Here is a 24146-nt window from a genome sequence, read left to right as displayed (position 1 = left end):
CTGCTTTCTTCTGATCAGTTTCAGTGATCAAGGACACATGACAGGCCTTCAGAATATGCTAACAGGTAGCAAACACCCCTATAGCAAAAATCTTTAAAAAAGAAAAGAAAAGAAAAACCCTGTAACTAAAAGCAGAAATGCATAATTTCTAATAAAGCATTATTCAGCAGAAAGAAATTTCAAAGACCACTAACCTGGTCCTCCTCTTCATCCTCATCCTCTGCCAGACGCTGCCTGCCTACTTCATACAGCCTGCACACCGTGTCCATGTTCAGAGAATCCATGCTGCCTTGGTTCTGAAATAGAACACCCAGTCCACAAGAAGTTAGTTTTTAGAAGGCCCATATCCACACCTCAGCTATGACTGGCACTCACACACCTTGACCCTGTAACTATCAAAGCTTCCAATACCCAAAATTCTTGAACTGATTCTGAAAATGTTATGTCTAGGACACAGAGAGGGAAAGAAAAACAGGATGAGAAGGCCTGGACAGCAAGGGAGAGACCACCATCCCTGGGAACAACACTGTTCCACGGATGCTCTAGAGAGAGACTGACTCCTCTAAGAAAGGGATGACAGTGTGAGTCCAGGATAATAGGAGATGGGACGCTCCACAATGCTCTATATCAGGATTTTCCTACTTCTCTTATACTGTGTATCTCCCCATCAGATGAGTAGATTATCCTAATCTATCACCAGAAATGCATCATCTTTAGAACACATAACAGACAAAAATGTCTGGAGTATAAGTTGAAAATGATCTTAAATATCAGAATAAAACAGTAGGATTTCTTCTTGCTCCCTTTACCTCGATGACAGCAAGATAGCAGTCTTTGGTGTCTGTACATAGGTCAAAAATGTTCCGTTTCACATCAATGGTCGCTGGAAAACAGAATGTGACAAGACTCAGGACTAGACTACTACCGTGATCTTAAAACCAGCCTTTCTGTTAAAGGAATTCAACGTGACTGTTCATAAATATTTCCCTAACTCCTCTGCTTTTCAAAAGCAGAATAATTATAATTCTCTCAGAAAATGGAAGATCTTAAATAAGGATCACCAAAACAAGGCAAAATCATCAATACCTGACCTTCACACTTACCTATAGGTTTGTAATCAGTTGCATTAAATGTTCGGAAGGATGATCCAAAAGGGCTTTTCATCCTCTCCTCCAGTAAGTCATCTTCATCATCTGCCTGCAACATAGCTAGTTGGGACAGAAAGGGGAAATAGGAAAGGGAAGCAAAATACTATTAGAATCAGAAACATCCCCTATTCACAACTGCAGAAAATATTAATGGACAATCAAGACTTCAGAGTTTCCCTGTAGTAAATTCCTCTCAAAGCATCCTCCTTGCATATCCAAACAATATCCTCAACCTCTCATCTAGCTTCCAACAACTGTTACAGCTGAAAGCGTACAAAAATCACAAGACAAAAAAGGTTTTTCTTGAAGTTCATAATGATACGCATGGTAAATTACTCATGAAATTTCTTTCTATACAAGATTTACTTGTTATCTTCAAAGCCAGTGGCCCTCCACTCTAAATTGACATTATTCTCATCAACAAATTTTGTCACCATTTGTACTATTATTTTATCTTTTATGTTACAACTTTGAAATGTTTTTCAATTCACATTTGACAGATATTTCTAAATAGGAAGTATCAAATTAAGTGAGTGGGGAGAGGAGGGAGAAAGAGAATAATGAAAAGTGAAAAGTTTATTACCTCCATACATCACTGTCCCCGTGTGGTTGAACACCACTCGACACTGATCTAGAGCAGGAACTGTGTGTAAAAGATGGAAAGTACGAAGGTCCCACTAGGAGGGGAAAGGTCAAGGAAAACTATTTTCCCCAAAACTTCTTATTTAACCTCATGAGGGAAATTCTGAAATACCACTTTCTTTTCCCCTCCTTCTAGGTATTAATGCTTTAGAAGTCAACAAGATCAAGATAAAGCAAAAGCATTCAGAATGCATATTACTGAATAATGACCCTGAAAAATCTCCTATGATATCCTCATATACATAAAAACTACATGAGGTCCCTCTCTCCCAATAGTAGCACTTCTTTTTACTCTTATGTGTCATTTCTATAGAGCAAAAGTAAAATCCTTCTGAAGACAGATAAAAGTCAATCTGACACCTGGGGAAGTGGGAGGGAGTAATCTGGTCACTTCCCAATACAAAGAAAACATGCTAGTAAAAGTCATCGATAATTACCAGTATCAATTGAATCCACTACAGATTCAATAATACTTCAAACCAAAGGGAAAAAACCAGGTTATTTACCTGTGTGGATACTTCGACCAGGTATTGGTAGAAAGATAAATAATTTCTGCATTACAAACTAGGTAACAAATGGCAATTAAGACATGGGCATAAAGGATACAATCTCAGTATTAATGATGACCTCCAGCCCATTCGGATGGAAAACGCCACTGATGTTCATGTTGAACTTGTCAAACTTGTGGATGGCCTGTGCAGAGCGGACATCCCAGAGGACGCCATCATTTAAGACAAGATCATCTGTAGGATTAAAGGTGGCACAGTTCCTCTTGTAGTTGTTGGCAAGATCTGGGTTAAACAGAGTCAACAGCTTGTTGCCAGTCTGAATATCATAAATCTTTAGAGAAGAAGGGGTGGGAAGAGAAAAATCAGACCAATCCATCCACTGACGAATTCAAACAGAAGCTGTGTAAAATATCTCTCTCATGCTTTCCAAAGCCCATCAAAATTATAAAAGGCCTAACATTGAAAATAACTGGAAAATAGGAAGACCACACCCATACAAGCAAAGTTTATGTACTTTGGTTCCCATTCAAGGTTTGAAAAGTCTCTTTGCCACAAGTAAGAAAATGAGAAGTGAGACTGCAATAGGGATAAGAAAACCCTCTTCTTCCCCATCCCACTTTCAAGAAACAGAAAATGTTTCTAAGACTGAAACTGAGAAACTCTCCATGTGGACTAACCAACATTACTCATAGAATACTCTGACAGGTTACTTTTTGGAGAAAGGCATCAACGAAATGCCCTTTTCTCCTTAAAATATCCCAATATACTATCCAAAGTCTACAATGTGCAACCCATGCAGAGACCAGATCTTTCCCATCAGCTTACAGACATGCTGTAATATATCCAATCTTTTTAAAAAATCCTCCTTTAATAGAGGAACAAATAGGGAGACACCACAAGGAACAAACAAATCCAGATCGTGGGACAAGACAACTAGCCTGGTCTCTTCAAAAGTCAATGTCATGAAAACTGGAGAAATGGTTCTTGGCTTTAAAACATTAGTGAGACATAACAACCAAATGCAATATGTGAATCTTGGCTGGATCCTGGTTCAAAAAAAAAAAAAAAACAAAAAACAAAAACATTTGAAACCAAACACATCAGGAACAATCAGGAAAACTGAGTATGAGATGGATATTAATTGATATCTGGGAATTACTATAAATTTTCTTATATTTGATAACTGTGATTATGTAATAAAATGTCACTATTGCTAGGATATACATGTTATAAGAGTTAGGGATAAAATGTTTGCAACTTACTTTCTATAATTCAGAAAAACACACATATTTACACAGAAAGAAACTATGGCAAAATACTAAACTGATGAATCTAGGTGGTAGTTATGTGTACTACTATTTCAACTCTTCTATATATTTTAACACTTTCAAATTAAGTTTGGGAGAAACCCTCTCTTCACCACTCCATATCCCCCACCTCAAGCTACTATCCCCTCTTCCCTTTATTTTTCAGCAAAATACTACAAAAGACTTGTCTATACTCAGTGTCTCCACTTCTCTCCTGTTCTCTCGTGAACCCACTCTAATCAGATTTTTCATCCCAGTGCACAGAACTAGCTCCTGACATGGTTAACACTGACCTCCACATGGTTAGTCAAAGGTCACTTCTCAATTCTCATCCTTTTTTTTTTTTTTGGCCATGCCACACAGCTTGCAGAATCTTAGTTCCCTGACCAGTGACTGAACCCCAGCCCTCAGCAGTGAAAGCCCAGAGTCCTAACCAGTAAATCGCCGGGGAATTCCCTCAATTCTCAACTTATGTAACCTATCAGCAGTTTCTGACCCAGGAGATCAATCCTTCTTCAAGAGTCTTCCCTTGCCTTCTAGAGCACATCTTTTTCCTGAGGTCTCCTGCTACCTAACTGGCCACACACTTTGTTCTCCTTCCCAAGTTCCTTCTCACACGGGTAACTTCTAAATACTAGCACATGCTAGGACTCTGTCCTTACACCTCTCTTCTCTAGCCTCCTTAATGATCTCATCCAAGTTCACAGTTCATACTGTCGACAAGTGAACAACTCCCATATTTATATCTCCCACCCCAGACTTTTCTCCTGAACCCCCAATTTGTATATTCAACTGCCCATTCCCTATTTGAGTGTCTAAGAGATCACAAACTCCATGTATCCAAAACCCCAGGGCCCAGCTGCATCACTTCTCATTGCCTCCACCACGCCCACCTAGGCACAGCCCCATTGCGCTCTCACATATTAGCTGGCACAACACCCTCCTAACTGGAAAGCCTCCTCTTGCTTCTCTCACAGAAACCAGACTCACACTTTAGGAATTTTACATCCAGTCATGTGCTTTCTTGCTCACCCTCCAGTGTCTTCATCTCACTCAGAGGAAAAACCAAAGGTCTTAAACAACACATTGCAAGAGGCTACATGCTATGCCCCACCACTGACCTCAGCCTTCTTCCTCCCACATCCCAAGTAAGGGCTTTTCCCTTGCCATCCCCCGTCTTATATCACTTTTCCCCAGACATCTGCATGATGCCCACACTTCCTTCAAGACGCTGCTTAAACATTATCCAATCAGTGACACTGATTTCCTAGATAAAAAGGAAGTCCCCCACACCACCACCAAGCACTTCCTACCTCTCACCCTGCTTTCTTTTCCTTGGCAGCACTTACCATCTGACATACTATATATTTGCTTCTTTATTCACTGTCTCCCCAGTGAGGCTCCATAAAGGCAGGGACTTTATTTCATCTAAAACTTAGTGTTTGAAAATATCTGCTCTGCTAATGAAATAGTTCTCAAATTGTCAGATAAAGTTCTTTTCACATTTTCCCATATAGCTCAGAATTACTTCATTACACTTACAGATTCTATCTGGAAAGAATATCACTGAGTAATTTTTTTTTGTCACCCACAGGACTTAAGTCCTCACACTCAGTCCAGAAGATCTCAGTATAAACAAATAGACAAATCACTTGAAAGAAGTGGATTCTAAAGTACTTACATGGGCAATGTCTCCTTTTGTGCCTATGACTCGATCCTGAGAGTGCTTACTGAACTCAACATAGTGATCTTCTGTGAAGGAATGCCTATGAACAAACAACAGAAGTACTGATATAACTGACCTTTGGGACATAATTATTCAACTGACTGAAAATAAGGTGATCCTCAGCCTCTTGCCTGACTATACTCACCTAAAGATTCTAAGCTCCCAAAGAGGAAAAAATTGTACACATAAGATTAAAAAGAAGATTCCCTCCACCAGTTTGTCCAAGCAGATCCAAAATAATTAATGGAAACTACCTGGTTAAAGAAATGGCTAACTGGGTACACGTGCCTTTGAAATATGCTCCAGCAAAGATAGCAATGTACGCATGTGAACATGAGAAAATACGTAGATGTGCCATTTTGGATTAGTGAAGGGTCTGCTGTGTGATGGGAATGTATATACCTACCTGGTAAGAAAACCCAGCAATTAAGAAAAATAAAATCTTATTAAACATGTACCACAGATGAGGAAGAGAGAAGTCAGCAATATAACTTATAGCATTCCTCTTTTTCCCAAAAGCCTTTAAGTCAAAGAATCAGATGAAGGGGATAAATTGTAAAACAGAGAGACTAGGTTATAAAAGTAGATACATACTTCATATCAAATACTGATTTCATTCCCCAAAGTGCAGACAGAGGCTGGCTCCAAGTAGCAGATGTCAGCAGCAAGGACCCGTCCTAAAAGAAGATGAGAGGCCCAAGGTGGGTAATCATGTGTTTATATAAATGCCATCTTCCATTAGCATTCTAAAATATAAAATATATTGTTGGATTATAAAGAAAACAGAAAAACTTTTAGGAACCAAGAAATGGTCAGAAGCTGCTAGGACTTAAGTAACATGTACCTCCTATGTCCTAAAAAATAACTAAATTTAAGAATATTAAATCCTCCTAAAATATAATAGTTCCAAGGCAGAGGGTGGGGGGATGTGACACTTGGGAAGATGTCAAAGATGGTTCCTCCTTTCTTAATATTTGGCCATATTTCTCCATCTATCTCATCTGAATTATCAGTTAATTGGAAACAGTTGTTAGACTTCCTAGCTAAGGATTCTTAAAGGTTTTTCAAAGAGAAAGCCCAATAAAAGGTCAACCTCCTTTACTTTAAAATCAGGAAAATTATTCTTGTCATCTTAACAGTCTTGACTTTTAGAAACAGCAAAGGCATGAATTTCATCCATAGAATAGTGTTAATAAACTGTGAACTACAACTGGAATCATATGCTTGTTTTCCTAAAAATTCACAGTACTCTGAGATTTCCTTCCAACACAAAAAGAAAACTTTAGTGGTCATAGTTGATAATCTCCATTTCCAAATGAAGCAAATTAAAAATCTATCTATGTTCAGGTCTTAGAACAAGGGTTGGCAAACATAAGCCCAGACAGTAAATACTTCAGGTTTATGCAGGCCATATGATCTGTGTTGCATGCAACCACAGTACTCAACTCTGTCATGGTAGCATAAAAGTACCCATGACAAAACATAAACATACGAGCATGGCTGTATTCCAATAAAACTTTATGTGCAAATACAGGAAACCAGTCAGACCACAAGCCCACAGTTCACCAACCTATCCTAGAACAATGATTGAGAATAATCTAGGAAGGGACCTTTACCCTGGAAGGTTCAAGGTGTGTGATAGCTGAGTTGTGACAGTTATAGCTGGCCTCCTCCTGTCCACTAAACACATTATAGAGCTTCAATTGCCCAGTGCAGGTGCCAAGCATCAGGAACCGCTCTCGTGCTGAGAATGCACAACAGGTGAAGCCACTCTCATCCTCATTGGCTTCCCGGAATACTGAAATAGGACGGAACCTAAGCAAACAAAAGAGAATCAGAGACAAAAGAACAGGCAAGGACTCAGAAAAAGAAAACTCTGTTAGAAGGACAGAAGGAAAAACAAAGCATTTATGTTTCAAATGGGTTCTTCCAAAATATCAGTGACCTTCAGTGGTTCATCTTCATTTTAAAAGAGAGAAAATGACCTTCACTTAAAAATTTTAACAATAACAAAAATTCCCATGTGTAAAACCTGGGATACCATGACCTTCACTTAAGATTTTTAAGGAATAAGAGGAGACAACTTGGACCAGCACAAAAACAAACTTGAGAGCCTAGTTAGGGACAGAGTGTTGCATGGGTTCTAGAAAACATACTTGTTATAGTAAGAACACAGAGTACCTTATCAATATATTGCCAATAATCACACGAGGAACCCATGGTTGACAAAAGGGGGTATAGTCACATTGCTCATGTATTCTCACACAGTGGTAATTCCTGGTATCTCAGGCCAACAGATGGTTTTCTGGACTAATTACTTTAAGCTGGTATTACCCACATACTTTGACTTAAATAGAAAAATCATTCCAATTCCCAGGAAGTGAGGTAACCTCTCCTTACCTGCTAAAGATAAGGTGCCTATCAAAGCATCCGCCATCCACCCCTCCATACTTTGGAAATGATGCCCTGCGGTTTAGCCTTGAGGTAAAGTTTATTGGCGCTTGCCGCCTCTGTTTTGGCTCAGGACATTGGTGAGGAGTAAAGAGAGAGAAAGGTGGGCAGGTGGCAACTGGGTTCTTGCAGCGAGCATGCTGCTCTCTAAGATATTCTGTGATGATACTGTCCAGCGTAGGTGGGGAAGGAAGATGTCTGTCCAACTGCTTTTTTATGGCTGGGCTTTGGCTGTAGGCGCCATGGTCCGACTTCTGCCGCAACACTCTGATTTTCCTGCCATTGCAGGGTGATGGCCTCTCTCTGATAAAACTGATCCTACCAATCAAAGGAGAGTTGCCTGCATAAGACGGGCCAGGCAGAGCTAGTGAACCCTGGGAGGCCCGTGGCTGAGGATGAGCAGTGGGGGCAGAAGGGGCAGAGGCACCCACAGCAGCATGGCTGCCCAGTCGAGTTGCAATGCCATTGGCAATGCGAGGGGTACGGGGAAGAGAAACAGGAGAAGCAGCAGCAGTGACTGGGGTGAAGGCAGAAGAATGGGAGGCAGCAGTCATAGGCAGGTCAGCCTCTTTAGTCAGCACAGTTGCTGTCTCCCCAAGCCCTTTAGAAATGAGATGGTTTCGTATCAGCAGAAGCAGCTCTTTCTCAGGAAAGGAGATCCTTGACTGGGCAACAACATCTGCTTTCTGCAGTCGTGCCAGGGACACATCAGTGCCAATGAGAAGTGGCTTTCCTGACACCCGTTCAATGAGCTCAGCAGCATACTTGCAGAACTTGACATGGTCACTGCGTTTGTCCTGCAGCACAGGCTCTTTCATCAGTTGCTGGATTTGACAGCTGCTGAAAAGGGGCAGTTTGCTGATGATCTGCCGGACAGTGCTACTGCGAGACAGGCCCACCAGGGCCTTGCAGGCCAGGGCCCGGATCTGGTCTGCATCTGTGATGGGCATCTTGATGGAGAGTAAGGACAGAAGCACCTTGATGCCATTGTTGGACTGGACCACATTCCACATCTTGGCCAGAGTGTGCTCACTGCTTTTGGGAGTCTGAGGCAGCTTTCTCCGAGGAGTTCCAGAGATAAATTTGCCAATACTAGAAATTCTGTTATCCGGGCCACACACACAATTGATGATAATCTGAAGTGCTGACTTCTGAATTTCAGCATCATGAATAAAGAACTCACCCTCAGCCACTCCCAAAATAATGCTGATACCTATTGGGGAAAAAATAAACATTTTATATTATTCCTCATAAAACTAATGGCCAACTTCAACGGTTATTCCAGAGTCAGAATTTAGAGTTCTATTCATTTTGTTCCACTTAAAAAAAAACTAGGGCTTCCCTGGTGGCACTGTGGTTGAGAGTCCACCTGCCGATGCAGGGGACGCGGGTTTGTGCCCCGGTCTGAGAAGATCCCACACGCCACGGAGCGGCTGGGCCCATGAGCCACGGCCGCTGAGCCTGCACGTCCGGAGCCTGTGCTCCGCAACAGGAGAGGCCACAACACTGAGAGGCCCGCATACCACAAAAAAAAAAAAAAAAAAAGAAAACTACACTTTTTTTTTAAAAAAGTATAAGGAGGGCTTCCCTGGTGGCGCAGTGGTTGAGAATCTGCCTGCCAATGCAGGGGACACGGGTTCGAGCCCTGGTCTGGGAAGATCCCACATGCCACGGAGCAACTAGGCCCATGAGCCACAATACTGAGCCTGCACGTCTGGAGCCTGTGCTCTGCAACAAGAGAGGCCACGATAGTGAGAGGCCCGCGCACAGCGATGAAGAGTGGCCCCCGCTTGCCGCAACTAGAGAAAGCCCTCGCACAGAAACGAAGACCCAACACAGCCAAAAATAAAGTAATTAATTTTTTTAAAAAAGTATAAGGAATAGTTTGTATAAAATGAAATCAGTTCTATTACAGTGCATCTTTATGACATAATACCTTATATGTTAAATAGGGGAATGACTCAGCATTATGTGGAAGTCACCCAGGGTCATGTACAAACTTTCCTGGGTAAGTAGAGCAAAAACAGTGGGAATAAATAAAAACCTTCAGCAGGAAAGGAAAAAACCCTCAGCCCGGCTGCTATAGTGGCAGCAAGTTAAAAACAAGTGGCTATGCCTTGGGCTTTCTCCCCAGAGTGGTACACCCTAGGGCCCACAGCCAGTCACCCAACTTGCCATGCTCACCTTAGCAGCAGCCCTCATCAGCCCTGCTCTTAATAAAGGGTATTTTCAAACAAAGTATATTTTCCTTTTGTTTGTGTATAATAGCTTCTATCCATTCTGCACTGCTTGGCAATTACTAATTTTGTTAGGGCTCAGATTACAAAGTTGCTAAAGTTTTTTACTGTCTGCCCCAATCTATTTTTCTCATAAATTCTATTTTTAGCACAACACTGCAGAGTACAAGGTTTCCAGGAATGCACATGTACAATTATGTATATGTATACATATGTATAGGAAATGCCTATACCACCCAGAAAACCTGAATTCACTACCATGACTCCCTTATATGAAACTGATGGCATGACTTATAAGACTTACAAGGTACCCTCCTCTACTACCTTCTGTTCTAATACTGTAAAATTAGGTCAGGTAAGTAACAACCAGAATGGCAAAGGAAAACAAAGACCACGTAATAACAAAAATGGCAAGGTACAACCTACCTACAGTGGAGACGGTGGAGCCAGCCTCATCCAGCACATCCACTGATTCTGCCAACTGGAGCTGAATTTTTGGCACAACAGTGAGAATAGCCAAGACATCCAAAGCAAAGCGCACAGTGTCATTCCTGGACAGGAAGAAGAATTAGTCAAAGGGAAACTAGGATACAGCCACAAGAAACAACAACAGCTAAAAGAGAGAGACAATGGATCAGAACTACTACTGATATAGTAGGGACTATGGCTCTGTCCCTCGCCATGGCATCAGGAGAGGGCCTGTAAGTCACCAAAACTTTAATTTCAAAAAACACAGGGATGGAATTTTCACCTATCAGACTGCTAAGGTTAAAAACAAGGGATAATCCCCAATGCTGATGAAGATGTACAGAGACAAAAGCTCTCAAACTTTTGGTGGGAGTAGAAATAAGTATACTCTTTTCAGAAAATAATTTGGAAATATGAAACAAAGTTCTTAAAACGTTCATAACCTTTGGCCCAGGAATTTCACCTCTAGGAATCTGTCCTAAGGAAATAATCAGAAGTATTCAATACAAACAAGTATTTATGCATTAAGATGTCCATTAACACATCATGGACAGCAAAAGAATTAAGAAAACTTACACAGACAAAAGGAATATATGTGTTAAATTATGGTACACTCATGATGAACTACTTTGCAGCTACTGACAATTATTTTCAAAGAACTCTAAAGGACAAATGACAGCTCTATTTACAATAGCCCGGAGATGGAAACAACCTAAGTGTCCATCATCGGATGAATGGATAAAGAAGATGTGGCACATATATACAATGGAATATTACTCAGCCATAAAAAGAAACGAAATTGAGCTATTTGTAATGAGGTGGATGGACCTAGAGTCTGTCATACAGAGTGAAGTAAGTCAGAAAGAGAAAGACAAATACTGTATGCTAACACATATATATGGAATTTTTTTAAAAATGTCATGAAGAACCTAGGGGTAAGACAGGAATAAAGACACAGACCTACTAGGGAATGGACTTGAGGATATGGGGAGGGGGAAGGGTAAGCTGTGACAAAGCGAGAGAGAGGCATGGACATATATACACTACCAAACGTAAGGCAGATAGCTAGTGGGAAGCAGCTGCATAGCACAGGGAGATCAGCTCAGTGCTTTGTGACCGCCTGCAGGGGTGGGATAGGGACGGTGGGGAGGGAGGAGATATGGGAACATATGTATATGTATGACTGATTCACTTTGTTGTAAAGCAGAAACTAACACACCATTGTAAAGCAATTATACTCCAATAAAGATGTAAAAAATAAATAAAGGACAAATGAAAAGGCTCAAAATACAACATTAATGAAATAGAAAACTAAGATATAACATTTTAAGTCTGACAATACCAAGTACTGGCAAGAAGGAATAAAAATGAAAACTCCCATAGACTGCAGTGGGAGAAGAAAATAGTATGAGCATTTTCCAAGCAACTTGGCAACATCCACTATAGATGAAATGAAGACACACTACAACCCAGGTTATACACAACATATCTTCAAGAGAGACTCCAAAAAGAGGTTTGTGGTACCATTCATTTAACAGGAAAAAAAGAAACAAAAGACACTAAATGTTCAACAATAGGAGAATAAACTACAGTACAGAAATACAAGAGTTCAAATATCAACACATAAATCTCAAACACGTAAGGGTGGCTATATACCTGAAACTTATATTAAAAGAGTAAATAAATAAGGGTGAAAAAAGCAAGCTGCAAAAGACGTACACAGAATATTTTATATAACTTTAAAACATACAAAAGAATAATATATTATTGTTTACACACCCACACATATGTATAGCATAAAAAAATGAATGGAGAGAATGCACACCAATTTCAGAAGACTGGTCACTCTCAGGAGGCAGAAAATGGAAAGGAACTGAAACAGAAGCAAATACAGCAACATGCCAACCCTGGGTATGGAGTAGTTGTTGTATTATTCTCTGTATCTTTATGTATTTTGAGATATTTCATCTAAAAGATGAGTTTGATTAAATACTATAATCTCAATTATGTATATTTACATACATTATGGAAAAAAGACTAAAGAAATTAACAGTGGCTAAGAATAATTTTCATTTCTAAGGTTTTATATATGCTAAGCAAAAACAAGTATTTTATTTTTAAAGTTAAGCTTTTAAAGGACATATTTATATTTTCTTATGTAATCAAATATGAATTTACCACTTAAAAAATGTATTTATAACCTTCCTCATTATCTTCTGAGTTTCCATCATCTTTAAAGCAATGTTCTCCAAGTAAATATAACCTACTTTAATACTCTAAAACAGTGGTTCTTGAAGTGTGGTTAGGGGACCTTTGGAGTCTCTGAGCCTCTTTCAAAAGGTGCTGATATAAAAACTATTTTTATAATAACACTAAGATGTTACTTTCCTTCCTCACTCTCATTCTCTCAAGAGTGTATAGTAGAGCTTTCCAGAGGCTTGTCATGTGTGATGTCACAAAAGGTTGAATATAGAAGCAGATATGAGATATTAAATCAGACATTTTAAAAACTTGCTGAAATCACCTGGTTTTATTTTGGAAACTTTTCATAAAAAATGCTAGTAAGTAATGGATTCAGATTATTTTTAAATAAATAAATATTTTTATATTTTCTCAGTTTTAATTTCCAATATGTTATATATCAAGATGTAAAAACAAAAGTTTTTTTGGGTTCTAATAATTTTTAATACAGTAAAGGGATCTTGAGACCAAAAAGTTTGAAAATGGCCACTCCAAAGGTATTCCTCTAGATTTAATTATCCTGGGATTTAGCAAACAAGTTATATGCACCCTAAATAAGCACCTCTTGTCTTTATGGCAGTGAGTGGATAGGGAAAGGAGGTCAAGAACCACTGTTTATAAATTTTGTTACTATCTTCCCTTCAGACTCCATCTTTTCCAAAATATAGTTTTAATTCTTTTTACATCATCCTCAAATAGAACCTACCCAACCTCCTGATTCCATTACCTGTTTTTCCCTGAGCCTTGTCCCGCTTTGCTGTTTTCAACTGAATGGTGAAAATCATAACAAGAGCAAAAAATACAGTTTTATGTGACGGTAAGATAAATATTATATATGGTTGTCAAGCAACAGAGAGATGTTTAAAGTCTAAGTACCAAAGAATACTGGACTCCAGCGTCCAGACAGGATTTCCACCCCACCTCTGCAGCTGTAGCCATGTAGATTATGCAACTTCTCTAAGAGTACAGATAATGAACCTTGCCTATTTTGTAGTATTTATAATCATCATGACCAAGCACTCTATAAATTTAAAATTATATTATCATGCTTAATTATCATGCTTAATCTAGTTTCTCAGATTCAAGTCCAAAATTTCAATTCAACAAATGTTTGTTAAGCATACACTATTGTAAAAACCAACATTAACTTTAGCAAAAAGCAGACTCTTAACTTCATGGTCCCACCTTGCATAATAGGTCTTCCAATTACAAGCAATAGAAATAAGCTGCAACAAGAGTTGGACACAAGAAAGTTTGAGGAAGACTTCAGCTGGCTCCCAATATAGCTGTGCTGGGCCATATTCTATCAAAAACTCCATCATTTCCACAATCTGTTCATGAGTATATGAACATGCCTAAAAGGAGAGATACATATTATTATTATTTTAAATTAATTTATTTATTTTTGGCTGCACTGGGTCTTGTTGCTGCGCGAGGGCTTTCTCTAGTTGCGGTGAGTGGGGGCTACTCTTCGTTGCGGTGCGCAGGTTTCTCATTGCAGTGGCTTCTCTTGTTGCGGAGCATGGGCTCTAGGCTCGTGCACTCAGTAGTTGTGACTTGCAGCCTCAGTAGTTGTGGCACACGGGCTTAGCTGCTCTGCGGCATGTGGGATCTTCCCAGACCAGGGCTCGAACCCGTGTCCCCTGCATTGGCAGGCAGCTTCTTAACCACTGCACCACCAGGGAAGCCCAGAGATACATATTATTAAAGAACTCAATCTGCCTGCTATCTTCTCCAGCACAGCTCAGTGGTCAACAGATTTTAATAATAAAGCTAAGTAATAATAGTTTTCAAATCCAACACTTCTTGTGTCCACAGCCCACATGTGAAACAATGAATATATATAAATGATGTTTAATCTTTTATTTTATTTATAACTAGACTCATAATACATTTTGCCCAAAAAGGTAACAAAATGTTCAAATCATTGGTGCATGTATTTCACAGCTTAAAAAGCACCACGTAAAATAATTGGTTTCTTTTCAATTTGTGATTTTTAAAACACGCAGATACTAATCTTTGTTACAAAACATACTAAGTTCAAAAATGATAGTGAAGTGGAATTATAGATGCACCCTTTCAGAAAAAAAATTCCACACAGAAGAAGGTAGAATATCTAGTACTTTCCATAAAAGAAAGCCCTTTTACAGACATCTCAGTTCATCTTTTAGTTCTAGTATTCCAGAGATAGAAACTTACAACTGGGAGCAAAATAAGTTCTCAATATATCCTTTTTTTGTTTGTTTGTTTGTTTGTTTGTGGGTTTTTCTGGCCACACCGTGTGACTTGCAGGATCTTAGTTCCCCAACCAGAGATCAAACCCAAGCCACTGCAGTGAAAATGTCAAGTCCTACCGCTGGACCACCAGGGAATTCCCTACATCCCTTTTCAAGTATTCTGCCTCCACACAGTGCAAGTATAATCCAACAATGTACATCCCACATGGACTCCACTGATATGAATGTGCATTTCAGGCCCAAGATGCTACAGACAGTGCTAACAACGTTTCCTTTCTAGACAAGGTTCTCTCACCTTGTAAGGGGGTTGAGGATGAACAAGAATGCCACCCTCAGTCCTCTGAAGTGACTGCTTCACTTGTTCCAATTTAATGGCCAGGTGAGCCTCAAAGTACTTGCGCAAGGCCATGCACGTATGTTTCCCAGTTTGGCGGCTAGCAAATATTTCATCATCACTCAGAAGTGCACCCTGATCTTCCAAATTTAGAATCTCCAAAGTACTGATCTATTAAGAAAGAGGCAAAAGAATGGGGCAAAAGAGGAGGAAGAACAAAGAGGAAGAGAAAAGTAAAAGGAGAGGAGAAAGACTTCAATCAACTTTTGTGCTCATGAAGATTGACAAACATCAAAGTACATCTGTCCATACAACATGCTAAGAGTAGCCATATGAAAGCAAAACATTAAACCTATATTGAAAAATTACATAGTTTTCAATCATGCTGAAAGACACAGAGGCACAAAACTTGCTTTTTAGAAGGATCAAGCAATTCCCCCTGTAAGATTACTATATTCAAGGCAAGTCTACAATGGTATAGTCCTCTTAAGAGGAAAAGAAACTTGTAAATGAAGGAGGAAAAAAGACTTCATCCATAAAAATGATAGCAAAATTCCTCCAGTCAGAAGCTTCCTCTCTTCAATGCCACTGAAAGGCAGCCCAGACAAGCAGAACCCCTGCTCCTCACAAAGAGAAGCCACTGAAGAACCTCACCAAGTTCACCAGACGACGAAGACCATCATAGCGGTCAAAGAGTTCCAATACAGCCCGGAAGGAGAAGCAGATTGAGAAAAACATGGTAGCGTGGCAGCATCCTGAAGCATGAGAACATTCCATTAACCACAGTGTGTAGTTCACCACATCAGACAGAACATTGTGGGGATGCATGCAAACCTGCAAAAAATAAAAATAAAACGTAATTTTTAAAAATTTGGGGGAAAGGAACCTTCACAAAAGGGAAGAAAAATTCACAGTGTAGATAGATATCTTTGCAAAATACAATAATCACTCCTGGGCAAGTCATTCTGAGTTTAAAGCTTAAGTTACAAATGAAATTTTGTAACAATCTATTCCAAGCCTGAAAACAACCTAAATTTAAAGAAATATTTAAATTCCACCTAAACATACTGAGTGCTAAATTCTGCAAATATTTATATCCTTTAATGCTCACAATGCTCTGTTACACACATATTAGTATTCCCACCTAACAGGTGAAGAAGTGGCTCACAGACATAAGGGACTTCCCCAGGCTCATAAAAGTGACTGAGCCTTCTGATACTAAAGTCTACAAGTTTAATATCCATTCACTCACTGATTCATTCACACACATTTTGTTGTCTCCTGTAAGTCAGACAATGAATTCTGAAGCATTACCCAGGTTTGTTTGATACATTTTTATCTTAACCACAATTGATTTTGTACATACACACACAGATTAGGTTACTACTCTCAAAAGATTACATATCCTTGCATAATGCTGAATCTTAAGGAGTTAAAAAATTAAAATCAAAATATTACCCTATTAGTAAATATACAAAGATGAATAAAGACACCACCCAAGAAGAATTTACCAACTTCACTCTACCAGAAAAGCCACACCACACAGAATATTAGAAAAATATTCCAGGCATAGAAATGACAAGAGCTTCCCTAATGGTGTCTAAGGACTCATTTCTTTTCAAATGTACAACCCACTTAGACTTTTTTTAAAAATCACTAAATAAAAAGTCTTAGCTGGAAAAACCCAGAAAACCAGCTACCAGAGGGTAGCTGCCATGCTACCATGTTTTTCTCTGGAGCCCTGAGAACAACTGGAATGATTTTACTGTCTCTACCACGAACTATTTGTTAACACAAATACACAAAGCATCATCTGTTGTTTTTATAATAGACTCAAAAATGCAAAATATAACTCCACTGAAGGACATCTGAAAAGAGCCTGAAAATAATTCTAATGCAGTAAAAATGGCAAAAACTAAAAAAAAGTTCTGTGATCCCAATCCATCTTGGGTTTTTTGTTGGATTTTTTTCTTTCAGAGAGTCAGGAAAAAAAGGACTACAAAATTTTACATTTTGGACCTTTTCTAAAGAATTTTACATTTTTGGAATGCTCTGTAAAGATTCATGCTCCTTGCTTCTTTCACTAAAACCTAATCCACCTATTCATTTTTTCTTATCCAAAAGTTTTCCTGTGAATGTACTAGAATATTCCCCACCCTATCCCATTCCCATACATCTGAATGGACTGGACTTACTCTTTCCATGGCATCCTGGTTGTAGGACAGGTAATACAAGCACATGGATACACCAGTTGCAGCCATAGAAGGACGAGGAATTTCCAGTAATTTCTGTACTCCACCATGTGCAACAAATTCTGTGGCAAACTTGTTATGGAGCAGGAGAGATGCTAGGTGCTAAACAAAGAGGACACATATCACCGTGGAAAAATCTAGAACAAATATCTCTTCACAGTTGCTAAACACAAAGACTCCTCTGAAGCAGACAACCACTCCCTCAGAACAGAAGTAAAACCAATACTGCTTAAGGGAAACAAAAAACAAAAACAAAACAAACCAAAAAACTCTAGGATTCCATAATATTCCCTCCTAATACCAAAGGTTTTCATGAGGATGAAAAACAAGAAATGAAGAATATTGCTGTACATAATGACATAATCCTACACCATTTTATTATTACATAGCTTCCCTAAAGGATTTTTGTTACCCTTCCCATTTTAATCCTTTAAACATCATCAGCTCTATGTTTTAGCTTTGGCTCAGTCACTGACTCATCATCTAATAAAATCCAAAACTCTGCTTTCCTTTAAATTGATCCTCAATATATCCCCAAAGAAAAGTCTTCAGTAAATTATCAAAATTTGTAAATTTTTAGAACTAATCAGAATGCACTTTAAATAGACCTTTACTAATGAACTATTTTATTAAGTCTCTATTAGACAGGCCTTTGTTATCAAGTTTTGTTAACTTGCTGTTCAATTCTTACTAGCCTCTCTGGGTGGACCTGATCTTCTGGGCAATTTTAAGGGCAAGGAGTGCGATGCAAGCAGCAGGCTACTCAATGACTTTGAACCCAGGCCAACGTGGATGGGGCCTCAGGAGAACTGGAGCCTCCTGTTTCTGTTGGCCTCCTGTTTCTCATGTCAAGGTGTCTTCTGGGTGGTGATACAGGCAGCAGGTACAGACAAGACAACACAGATTTGTAATTACATGATTTGATACCTGTATAAATTTCACCAAGGTCAATGGCAAAAACAACAAGTATGTACCCTCTTCAGAAGTTCTCTTAACACAGAGACTCAGACTAACCCTTATATATAATTCAAATCCCTTCACTCTTTACTTGGCTGATACACAAACCTCTACCACATTCCCACCAAGTCTTTCCCCAAGAAACTAAACTATGTATGGTTCCCTCCCCAATACTTAGGCCACTGCACGTGCTTTTTCCAATAAAGTCACTACCATAAAGTGGCAGTTCCACTGCCAGATCAGTAGGTAGGGAAACAGAGAACAAACAGGCTCAATCTTTACCAAGAACCTTAATTCTACTTGGCTCAACATAGCCCATAACCTGGCTCACCTCACTCATGTGGGCAAAGATTCTATTTTCTCTCCTTGTATTGTACCTCCATATAAGGTTCTAGTTCTTTTTTTGTTTGTTTGTTTTTGTTTTTTTGCGGTACGCAAGCCTCTCACTGTTGTGGCCTCTCCCATTGCAGAGCACAGGCTCCGGACGCGCAGGCTCAGCGGCCATGGCTCACGGGCCCAGCCACTCCGCGGCATGTGGGATCCTCCCAGATTGAGGCACGAACCCGTGTCCCCTGCATTGGCAGGCTGACTCCCAACCACTGCGCCACCAGGGAAGCCCTCTAGTTCTCAATTTACTATTTTATCCCATTTTGTTTCTATTGATCTATACGATCTTACAGAAAAACCAGAACATTTTGGCCAACCCAATACTAACTTCAACACCTGTTCTTTCTCCTACACAACTGAGACTTCCTTTTGAACAAAACAGTACACATAACTTTCTATACTTTTTATTTCCCTATAAGAAGGATCTCTTGTCTGATTTTTCCCTGTTCATCCTTATTTCATTTTCTTTAATCCCTTATATGAGGCTGCACAGAAAACAGCTGAATAATGACACCCATTACAGTTCCTCATACAAAGACCTACAGAAATAGCAACTGCCCAAGTCCCTTCTTCACTATTTCCTTTTCAGGACAGGATGCTGCATCTGAAAGCAATCCCTTTGGGTCACTGGAGACCACTCTGACCTCCAGCTTCATCTCACTGTTCAAAGTACAATCATGAGTTTACACACTTTATACACACACACACACACACACACTGCATCCCATACATAGGAATACATGTTACTCCAATTTATGTCTGACCTCCTCCAAACTTAAAATTTCTGGGGTCTGAAAGGCAAATTTCCTTATTTCTATTTAATTTCAATATACTCTGGAACTGTGCTGTCCAATGCACTAGTCACTGGCCACATGTGGCTAATTTAATTAAAATTTAGTTAAAAATTCAATGCCTCAGAGGCACTAGCTACATTTTAAGTGCTCACATATGGCTAGTAGCCACTGTTTTGAACAGCACAAAGAACATTTCCATCGTCACAGAAAGTTCTATTGGACAGCATGGCTCTGGAATATCAGGAATGAAATTGTAACTTTGAACAGCCAGTGAGAACATTACCTCTTTTTCAGAGGTCTTGTCTAGAAGCTACTATTTCTCAAGGAGAACAGACCATTCCTTCCTTTGTGCCCCATACTTTTCTCACAACATCTATAGTATCTAAAAGAAATCATAGGCTTACATGCCTGTCTCTCTTAACCAAACAATAAACAGCAGAGACTTAACTTATTTGTCTAATATTGTAAACATCACAGAATAGTACTGTGTTCATTTAGTTACCTGTTGGGTAGAACTATAATAGCCACAAAATTATTCATTCCACTTAACCTCTCTCCCTTCAGATTACCTAAATTATCATGAAAAGGTATGGATTTGGTAGGCTAGACATACCTGCCCTCTTACATTTAGCCCCTTTGCAACCTAGAAAATCATTTACCTTTACTGAATTTGAGTATGCCTCTATTTCTTTACTCATTTTCTGCTTTATATTTTGTCTACTCTAAATAATCTAACATCATACAATATGTATATAGTTAATAACTTAGAAGAAGTGTTGTTGGCTGACAGAATACTTAAAAGGTAGTATGACCTAAGGTACTATACACTTAGTTTCTCTTCCTATCCAGTAACAATAACTGGGCCACTCTCAGGTCTAGATCCACTTTCTCCTTTAACATTCAATCCTCTAGGACTGACCCCTGAATTTCTGTGGAGGCACTTGGTAAGCCTCATTTCTTCTATCTAAAAAAGAAATTTTCATTTGTCACGACTGACACATCTGGCAATAGAAACACCCTGGGGACTTCCCTGGTGGCACAGTGGTTAAGAATCTGCCTGCTGGGACTTCCCTGGTGGCACAGTCATTTAGAATCCGCCTGCCAATGCAGAGGACACAGGTTCGATCCCTATTCCAGCAAGATCCCACATGCCACGGAGCAACTAAGCTCATGAGCCACAACTACTGAGCCCACGTGCCACAACTACTGAAGCCCACATGCCTAGAGCCCATGCTCCACAACAAGAGAAGCCACCACAAGAAGCCCACGTGCTGCAAAGAAGAGTAGTCCCCACTCACTGCAACTAGAGAAAGCCCGCATGCAGCAACGAAGACCCAACACAGCCAAAATATAATTAATTAATGTAAAAACAAAAACAAAAGAATACACCTGCCAATGCAGGGGACACAGGTTCTATTCCTGGTCTGGGAAGATCCTACATGCCACGGAGCAACTAAGCCCATGCACCACAACTACTGAGCATACACTCTAGAGCCCGCGAGCCACAACTTCTGAAGCCTGCACGCCTAGAGCCTGTGCTCTGCAACAAGAGAAGCCACCGCAATGGGAAGCCCGCGCACCGCAACAGAGAATAGCCCGCACTCGCTGCAACTAGAGAAAGCCCGCATGCAGCAACGAAGACCGAATGCAGCCAAAAATAAATAAATAAATAAAATTAATTTATTTTTAAAAAAAGCACCACCCTGAACAATAAAATCCAGAGATGCTACATACCAAAACATATAGGCACATCCATGTCAATAAAATGCTCAGTGACCTAACATTTTTAAGAACTTTACCTTGAGTGCCTCAAATGTAAGTAGGACATCGTTAGTCTGTTTCAAGTCAATATAGAACATCATCAAATCCCGTGATCCAAGTTGCATGAATATGGGAAGTAACTGAAATCAACACCAAAAACAAGTCTTAACATTTGAATTTATTTTCACATATTTCCTATTCCTTTATGAAGATAGAAGATTAAAGAAATGAGGTGCCTCTTCCCCCCGCTTTATGAAGATAAACATACAAACACACTTTGATCGAAAAGGCCTTATCAGGAGTGACCTCCATAAGACTTTACCAGTTTGAGGCAAAGACTTTTCTATATTAGTGTAAAAACACATCAATGTATAAAATGACACCACAAAATATCCCAGAAATAAACACAGTGGTCCCAAAATGTGAACACTACTCTTCCCAATAAGCTTACCTCCTGATATTCTCCTAAAGGGGTCAGATACTGGAGAATAAGTCGCTGCTCGATAGCAGGAGTCATAGGATAAAGGGTATAATTGGTGCCAATCACCCAGGGGGACATTTCTGACCAGCTGCTGTTAGACAGCTCAACAAACATGCGATCTGGATCAGATGATGAGAAACCCAACTTTTGCTTGGCTTTCCTAAAGCTCTCTCTGTCACCCTGTTTTGCTGACTTGTTTTTCCTCAGTCCTCCTTCCTCAGGTTTAGTTGCTGAGTTCACTCTGCTACTGGTCTTGTGGGCTGAATCAAGATGAAAGGAGATCTCCATGTCTCCAGAAGCTTCCTCTTGTTCGCCATCCACTACATCTACAGCCATGTCGCCATAGTCCATATCCACAGCTTCTTCATCCAGAGGCAAAAGGGGTTCAGAGGAGAGCTTTCGTGGGCTAGGACGCTTGCTTTCTTGCCTCAAAGCTACTTCCTGAAGCTGTAGCTCCCTCAGTCTTCGAAGTACTATTGCCACCTATCAACAGATATTGGAATAAAAGGGGTTGTCTCTTCTGCATCTTAATTTAAATGATTCAAATAATTCTTACTTCCACTTAGGGATAATCATGCAATTATTTCAATGCCTGGTAATAGTAAAGATTTGATAAATATGTTGACTTGATTCCTACAGCTTGATGAAATAAATAATGGCTAAAAGTCTCATTCCCCATAAAATTTCCCAGAGAACCCAAACCAGAAGATCTGCACATAAAACACCTAATTCACAACATATCTGGCTGGATCAAACTGGGGTGGACCATCACACCTGAAGAGGCAGACACTAGATATATTCACAATTTTTAAAAAGTGTCTGAAAATCAAACATGAATGTTTCTGAAATTTTTATCTGCCGTAAGTTATATTCTGTTAAATACTGTCATCCACATTATACATAATTACATAATCTAATTTTCAAGTTCACCATTTATGTTTTACCTTTTCCTTTAAGTACTCATTTTTTGGGCCAAGCCTAAACTGTAGTATTATGCTTAGTTTTAAAAAGAGAGAGTGATTAGGTCTGCAATTTATTTTAATCTGCATTAAAAAAAAAAAAAAGAATGGTGGATGGATATAATGAGGGGTGAATGGATGGATGGGTATTCATGAATATAAGTTTAGTAAAATATTCACAATCAATGTAAGTGGTGTGTATACAGGTGTTCACTGTAAAATTATATTTTGCTAAACGTTTGAAATTTTTCATAATCCAGATGTTGGGAAGGGAAAGGGAGTGGTACTATTTATCTGGTACAAAATATCATGATCCTTGACAAGATGAAAAACAGCTATTTTCTAGTAAAAAAAAAAAAGGTCCAATCAAAACTCTTATGAAAAGTAGTCTTGAAATACTGAAATTATAGCTATACTCTAGTACAAGGTAACAAATAAGATCTACCTATTCAAGTTCAGTAGCAAGAAAGAACGAGTGAATACACTCCCATCTTATGCAAAAAAAATCATTCTAACATGGTCCTTACCAGCTGTGAATTTTCATCCCTGTAGTTGGCAGCAATGTCTTGATTTTCCATAGCACCTCCTAACAGACCAGTAGAATATGTCCTCAGTGGCTGATCAGCCTCTCGGGCCCATTTGAAAAGATTCTCAACAATTCCTTCCTATAGTAAGGAAATGAAATAGCACAATTCAGGGGGAAAAAATTCATAATTAAAGATATAAGCAAAGACTTCAGTCTTGTAAAAGAATTTTTTTAATAAAACATTTCAATATTGCTCATAAGATTAAAAAATCCAAGTGAACTCACTGTACAATAGTAGGTGGTTTAGTTAAAATATCTGTGCACTGTGAAACAGAATTCAATTTATCCACTAAAACTCAAGCTAAAGATCAACAATCACATAATGCAATCCTACTTTAGCTGTTAAGACCCAAAAGGTTCCATGACCAAGTGGGGAGCCCTAAAAATTCTATATCTCTCTTTGAAGTTCACAATGCACAATTAACATTATCAGTGCTCTGAGAAGTCCTCCATCAAACAAGTATTTAACTCCACATATCCCACCCTTATTTTTAGTTAGTTTTTACTATGAAATAAAATACATAAACATGTACAGTCCAAAGAAAATGAAAATCACCTCTGTGATTTACCACTGAGTTTAAGAAACAGAAACCTCCCATGTGTCCCCACTCCCTATACCACCCGCCTCCTCCCTCCCCAAAGGGTACCTGCATTACTAAATTTTAATAA

At 39.2% G+C, this 24146-nt stretch overlaps 1 protein-coding gene across 1 annotated transcript in view; it reads right to left on the bottom strand.

Annotated features, from left to right (window-relative positions):
* DCAF1 (DDB1 and CUL4 associated factor 1) overlaps positions 1-24146 on the bottom strand; it is an 84228-nt gene that overhangs the window by 22799 nt on the left and 37283 nt on the right. The window contains exons 5-21 of the mRNA XM_065885474.1: positions 23419-23556; positions 21903-22415; positions 21490-21591; positions 17496-17654; positions 15955-16134; positions 15262-15471; positions 13915-14084; positions 10447-10571; positions 7733-8996; positions 6949-7147; positions 5927-6009; positions 5288-5372; positions 2397-2630; positions 1732-1825; positions 1104-1208; positions 810-883; positions 195-296 (exon numbers count right to left, since the gene is read on the bottom strand). Coding sequence (XP_065741546.1) covers positions 195-296; positions 810-883; positions 1104-1208; positions 1732-1825; positions 2397-2630; positions 5288-5372; positions 5927-6009; positions 6949-7147; positions 7733-8996; positions 10447-10571; positions 13915-14084; positions 15262-15471; positions 15955-16134; positions 17496-17654; positions 21490-21591; positions 21903-22415; positions 23419-23556 — 3837 coding nt within the window. The remainder of the gene's footprint in view (positions 1-194; positions 297-809; positions 884-1103; positions 1209-1731; positions 1826-2396; positions 2631-5287; positions 5373-5926; positions 6010-6948; positions 7148-7732; positions 8997-10446; positions 10572-13914; positions 14085-15261; positions 15472-15954; positions 16135-17495; positions 17655-21489; positions 21592-21902; positions 22416-23418; positions 23557-24146) is intronic.

The sequence above is a fragment of the Phocoena phocoena genome, chromosome 10, assembly GCF_963924675.1.
Source record: "Phocoena phocoena chromosome 10, mPhoPho1.1, whole genome shotgun sequence".
Taxonomy (NCBI): domain Eukaryota; kingdom Metazoa; phylum Chordata; class Mammalia; order Artiodactyla; family Phocoenidae; genus Phocoena; species Phocoena phocoena.
This window is presented reverse-complemented; position numbering and strand designations above follow the sequence as displayed.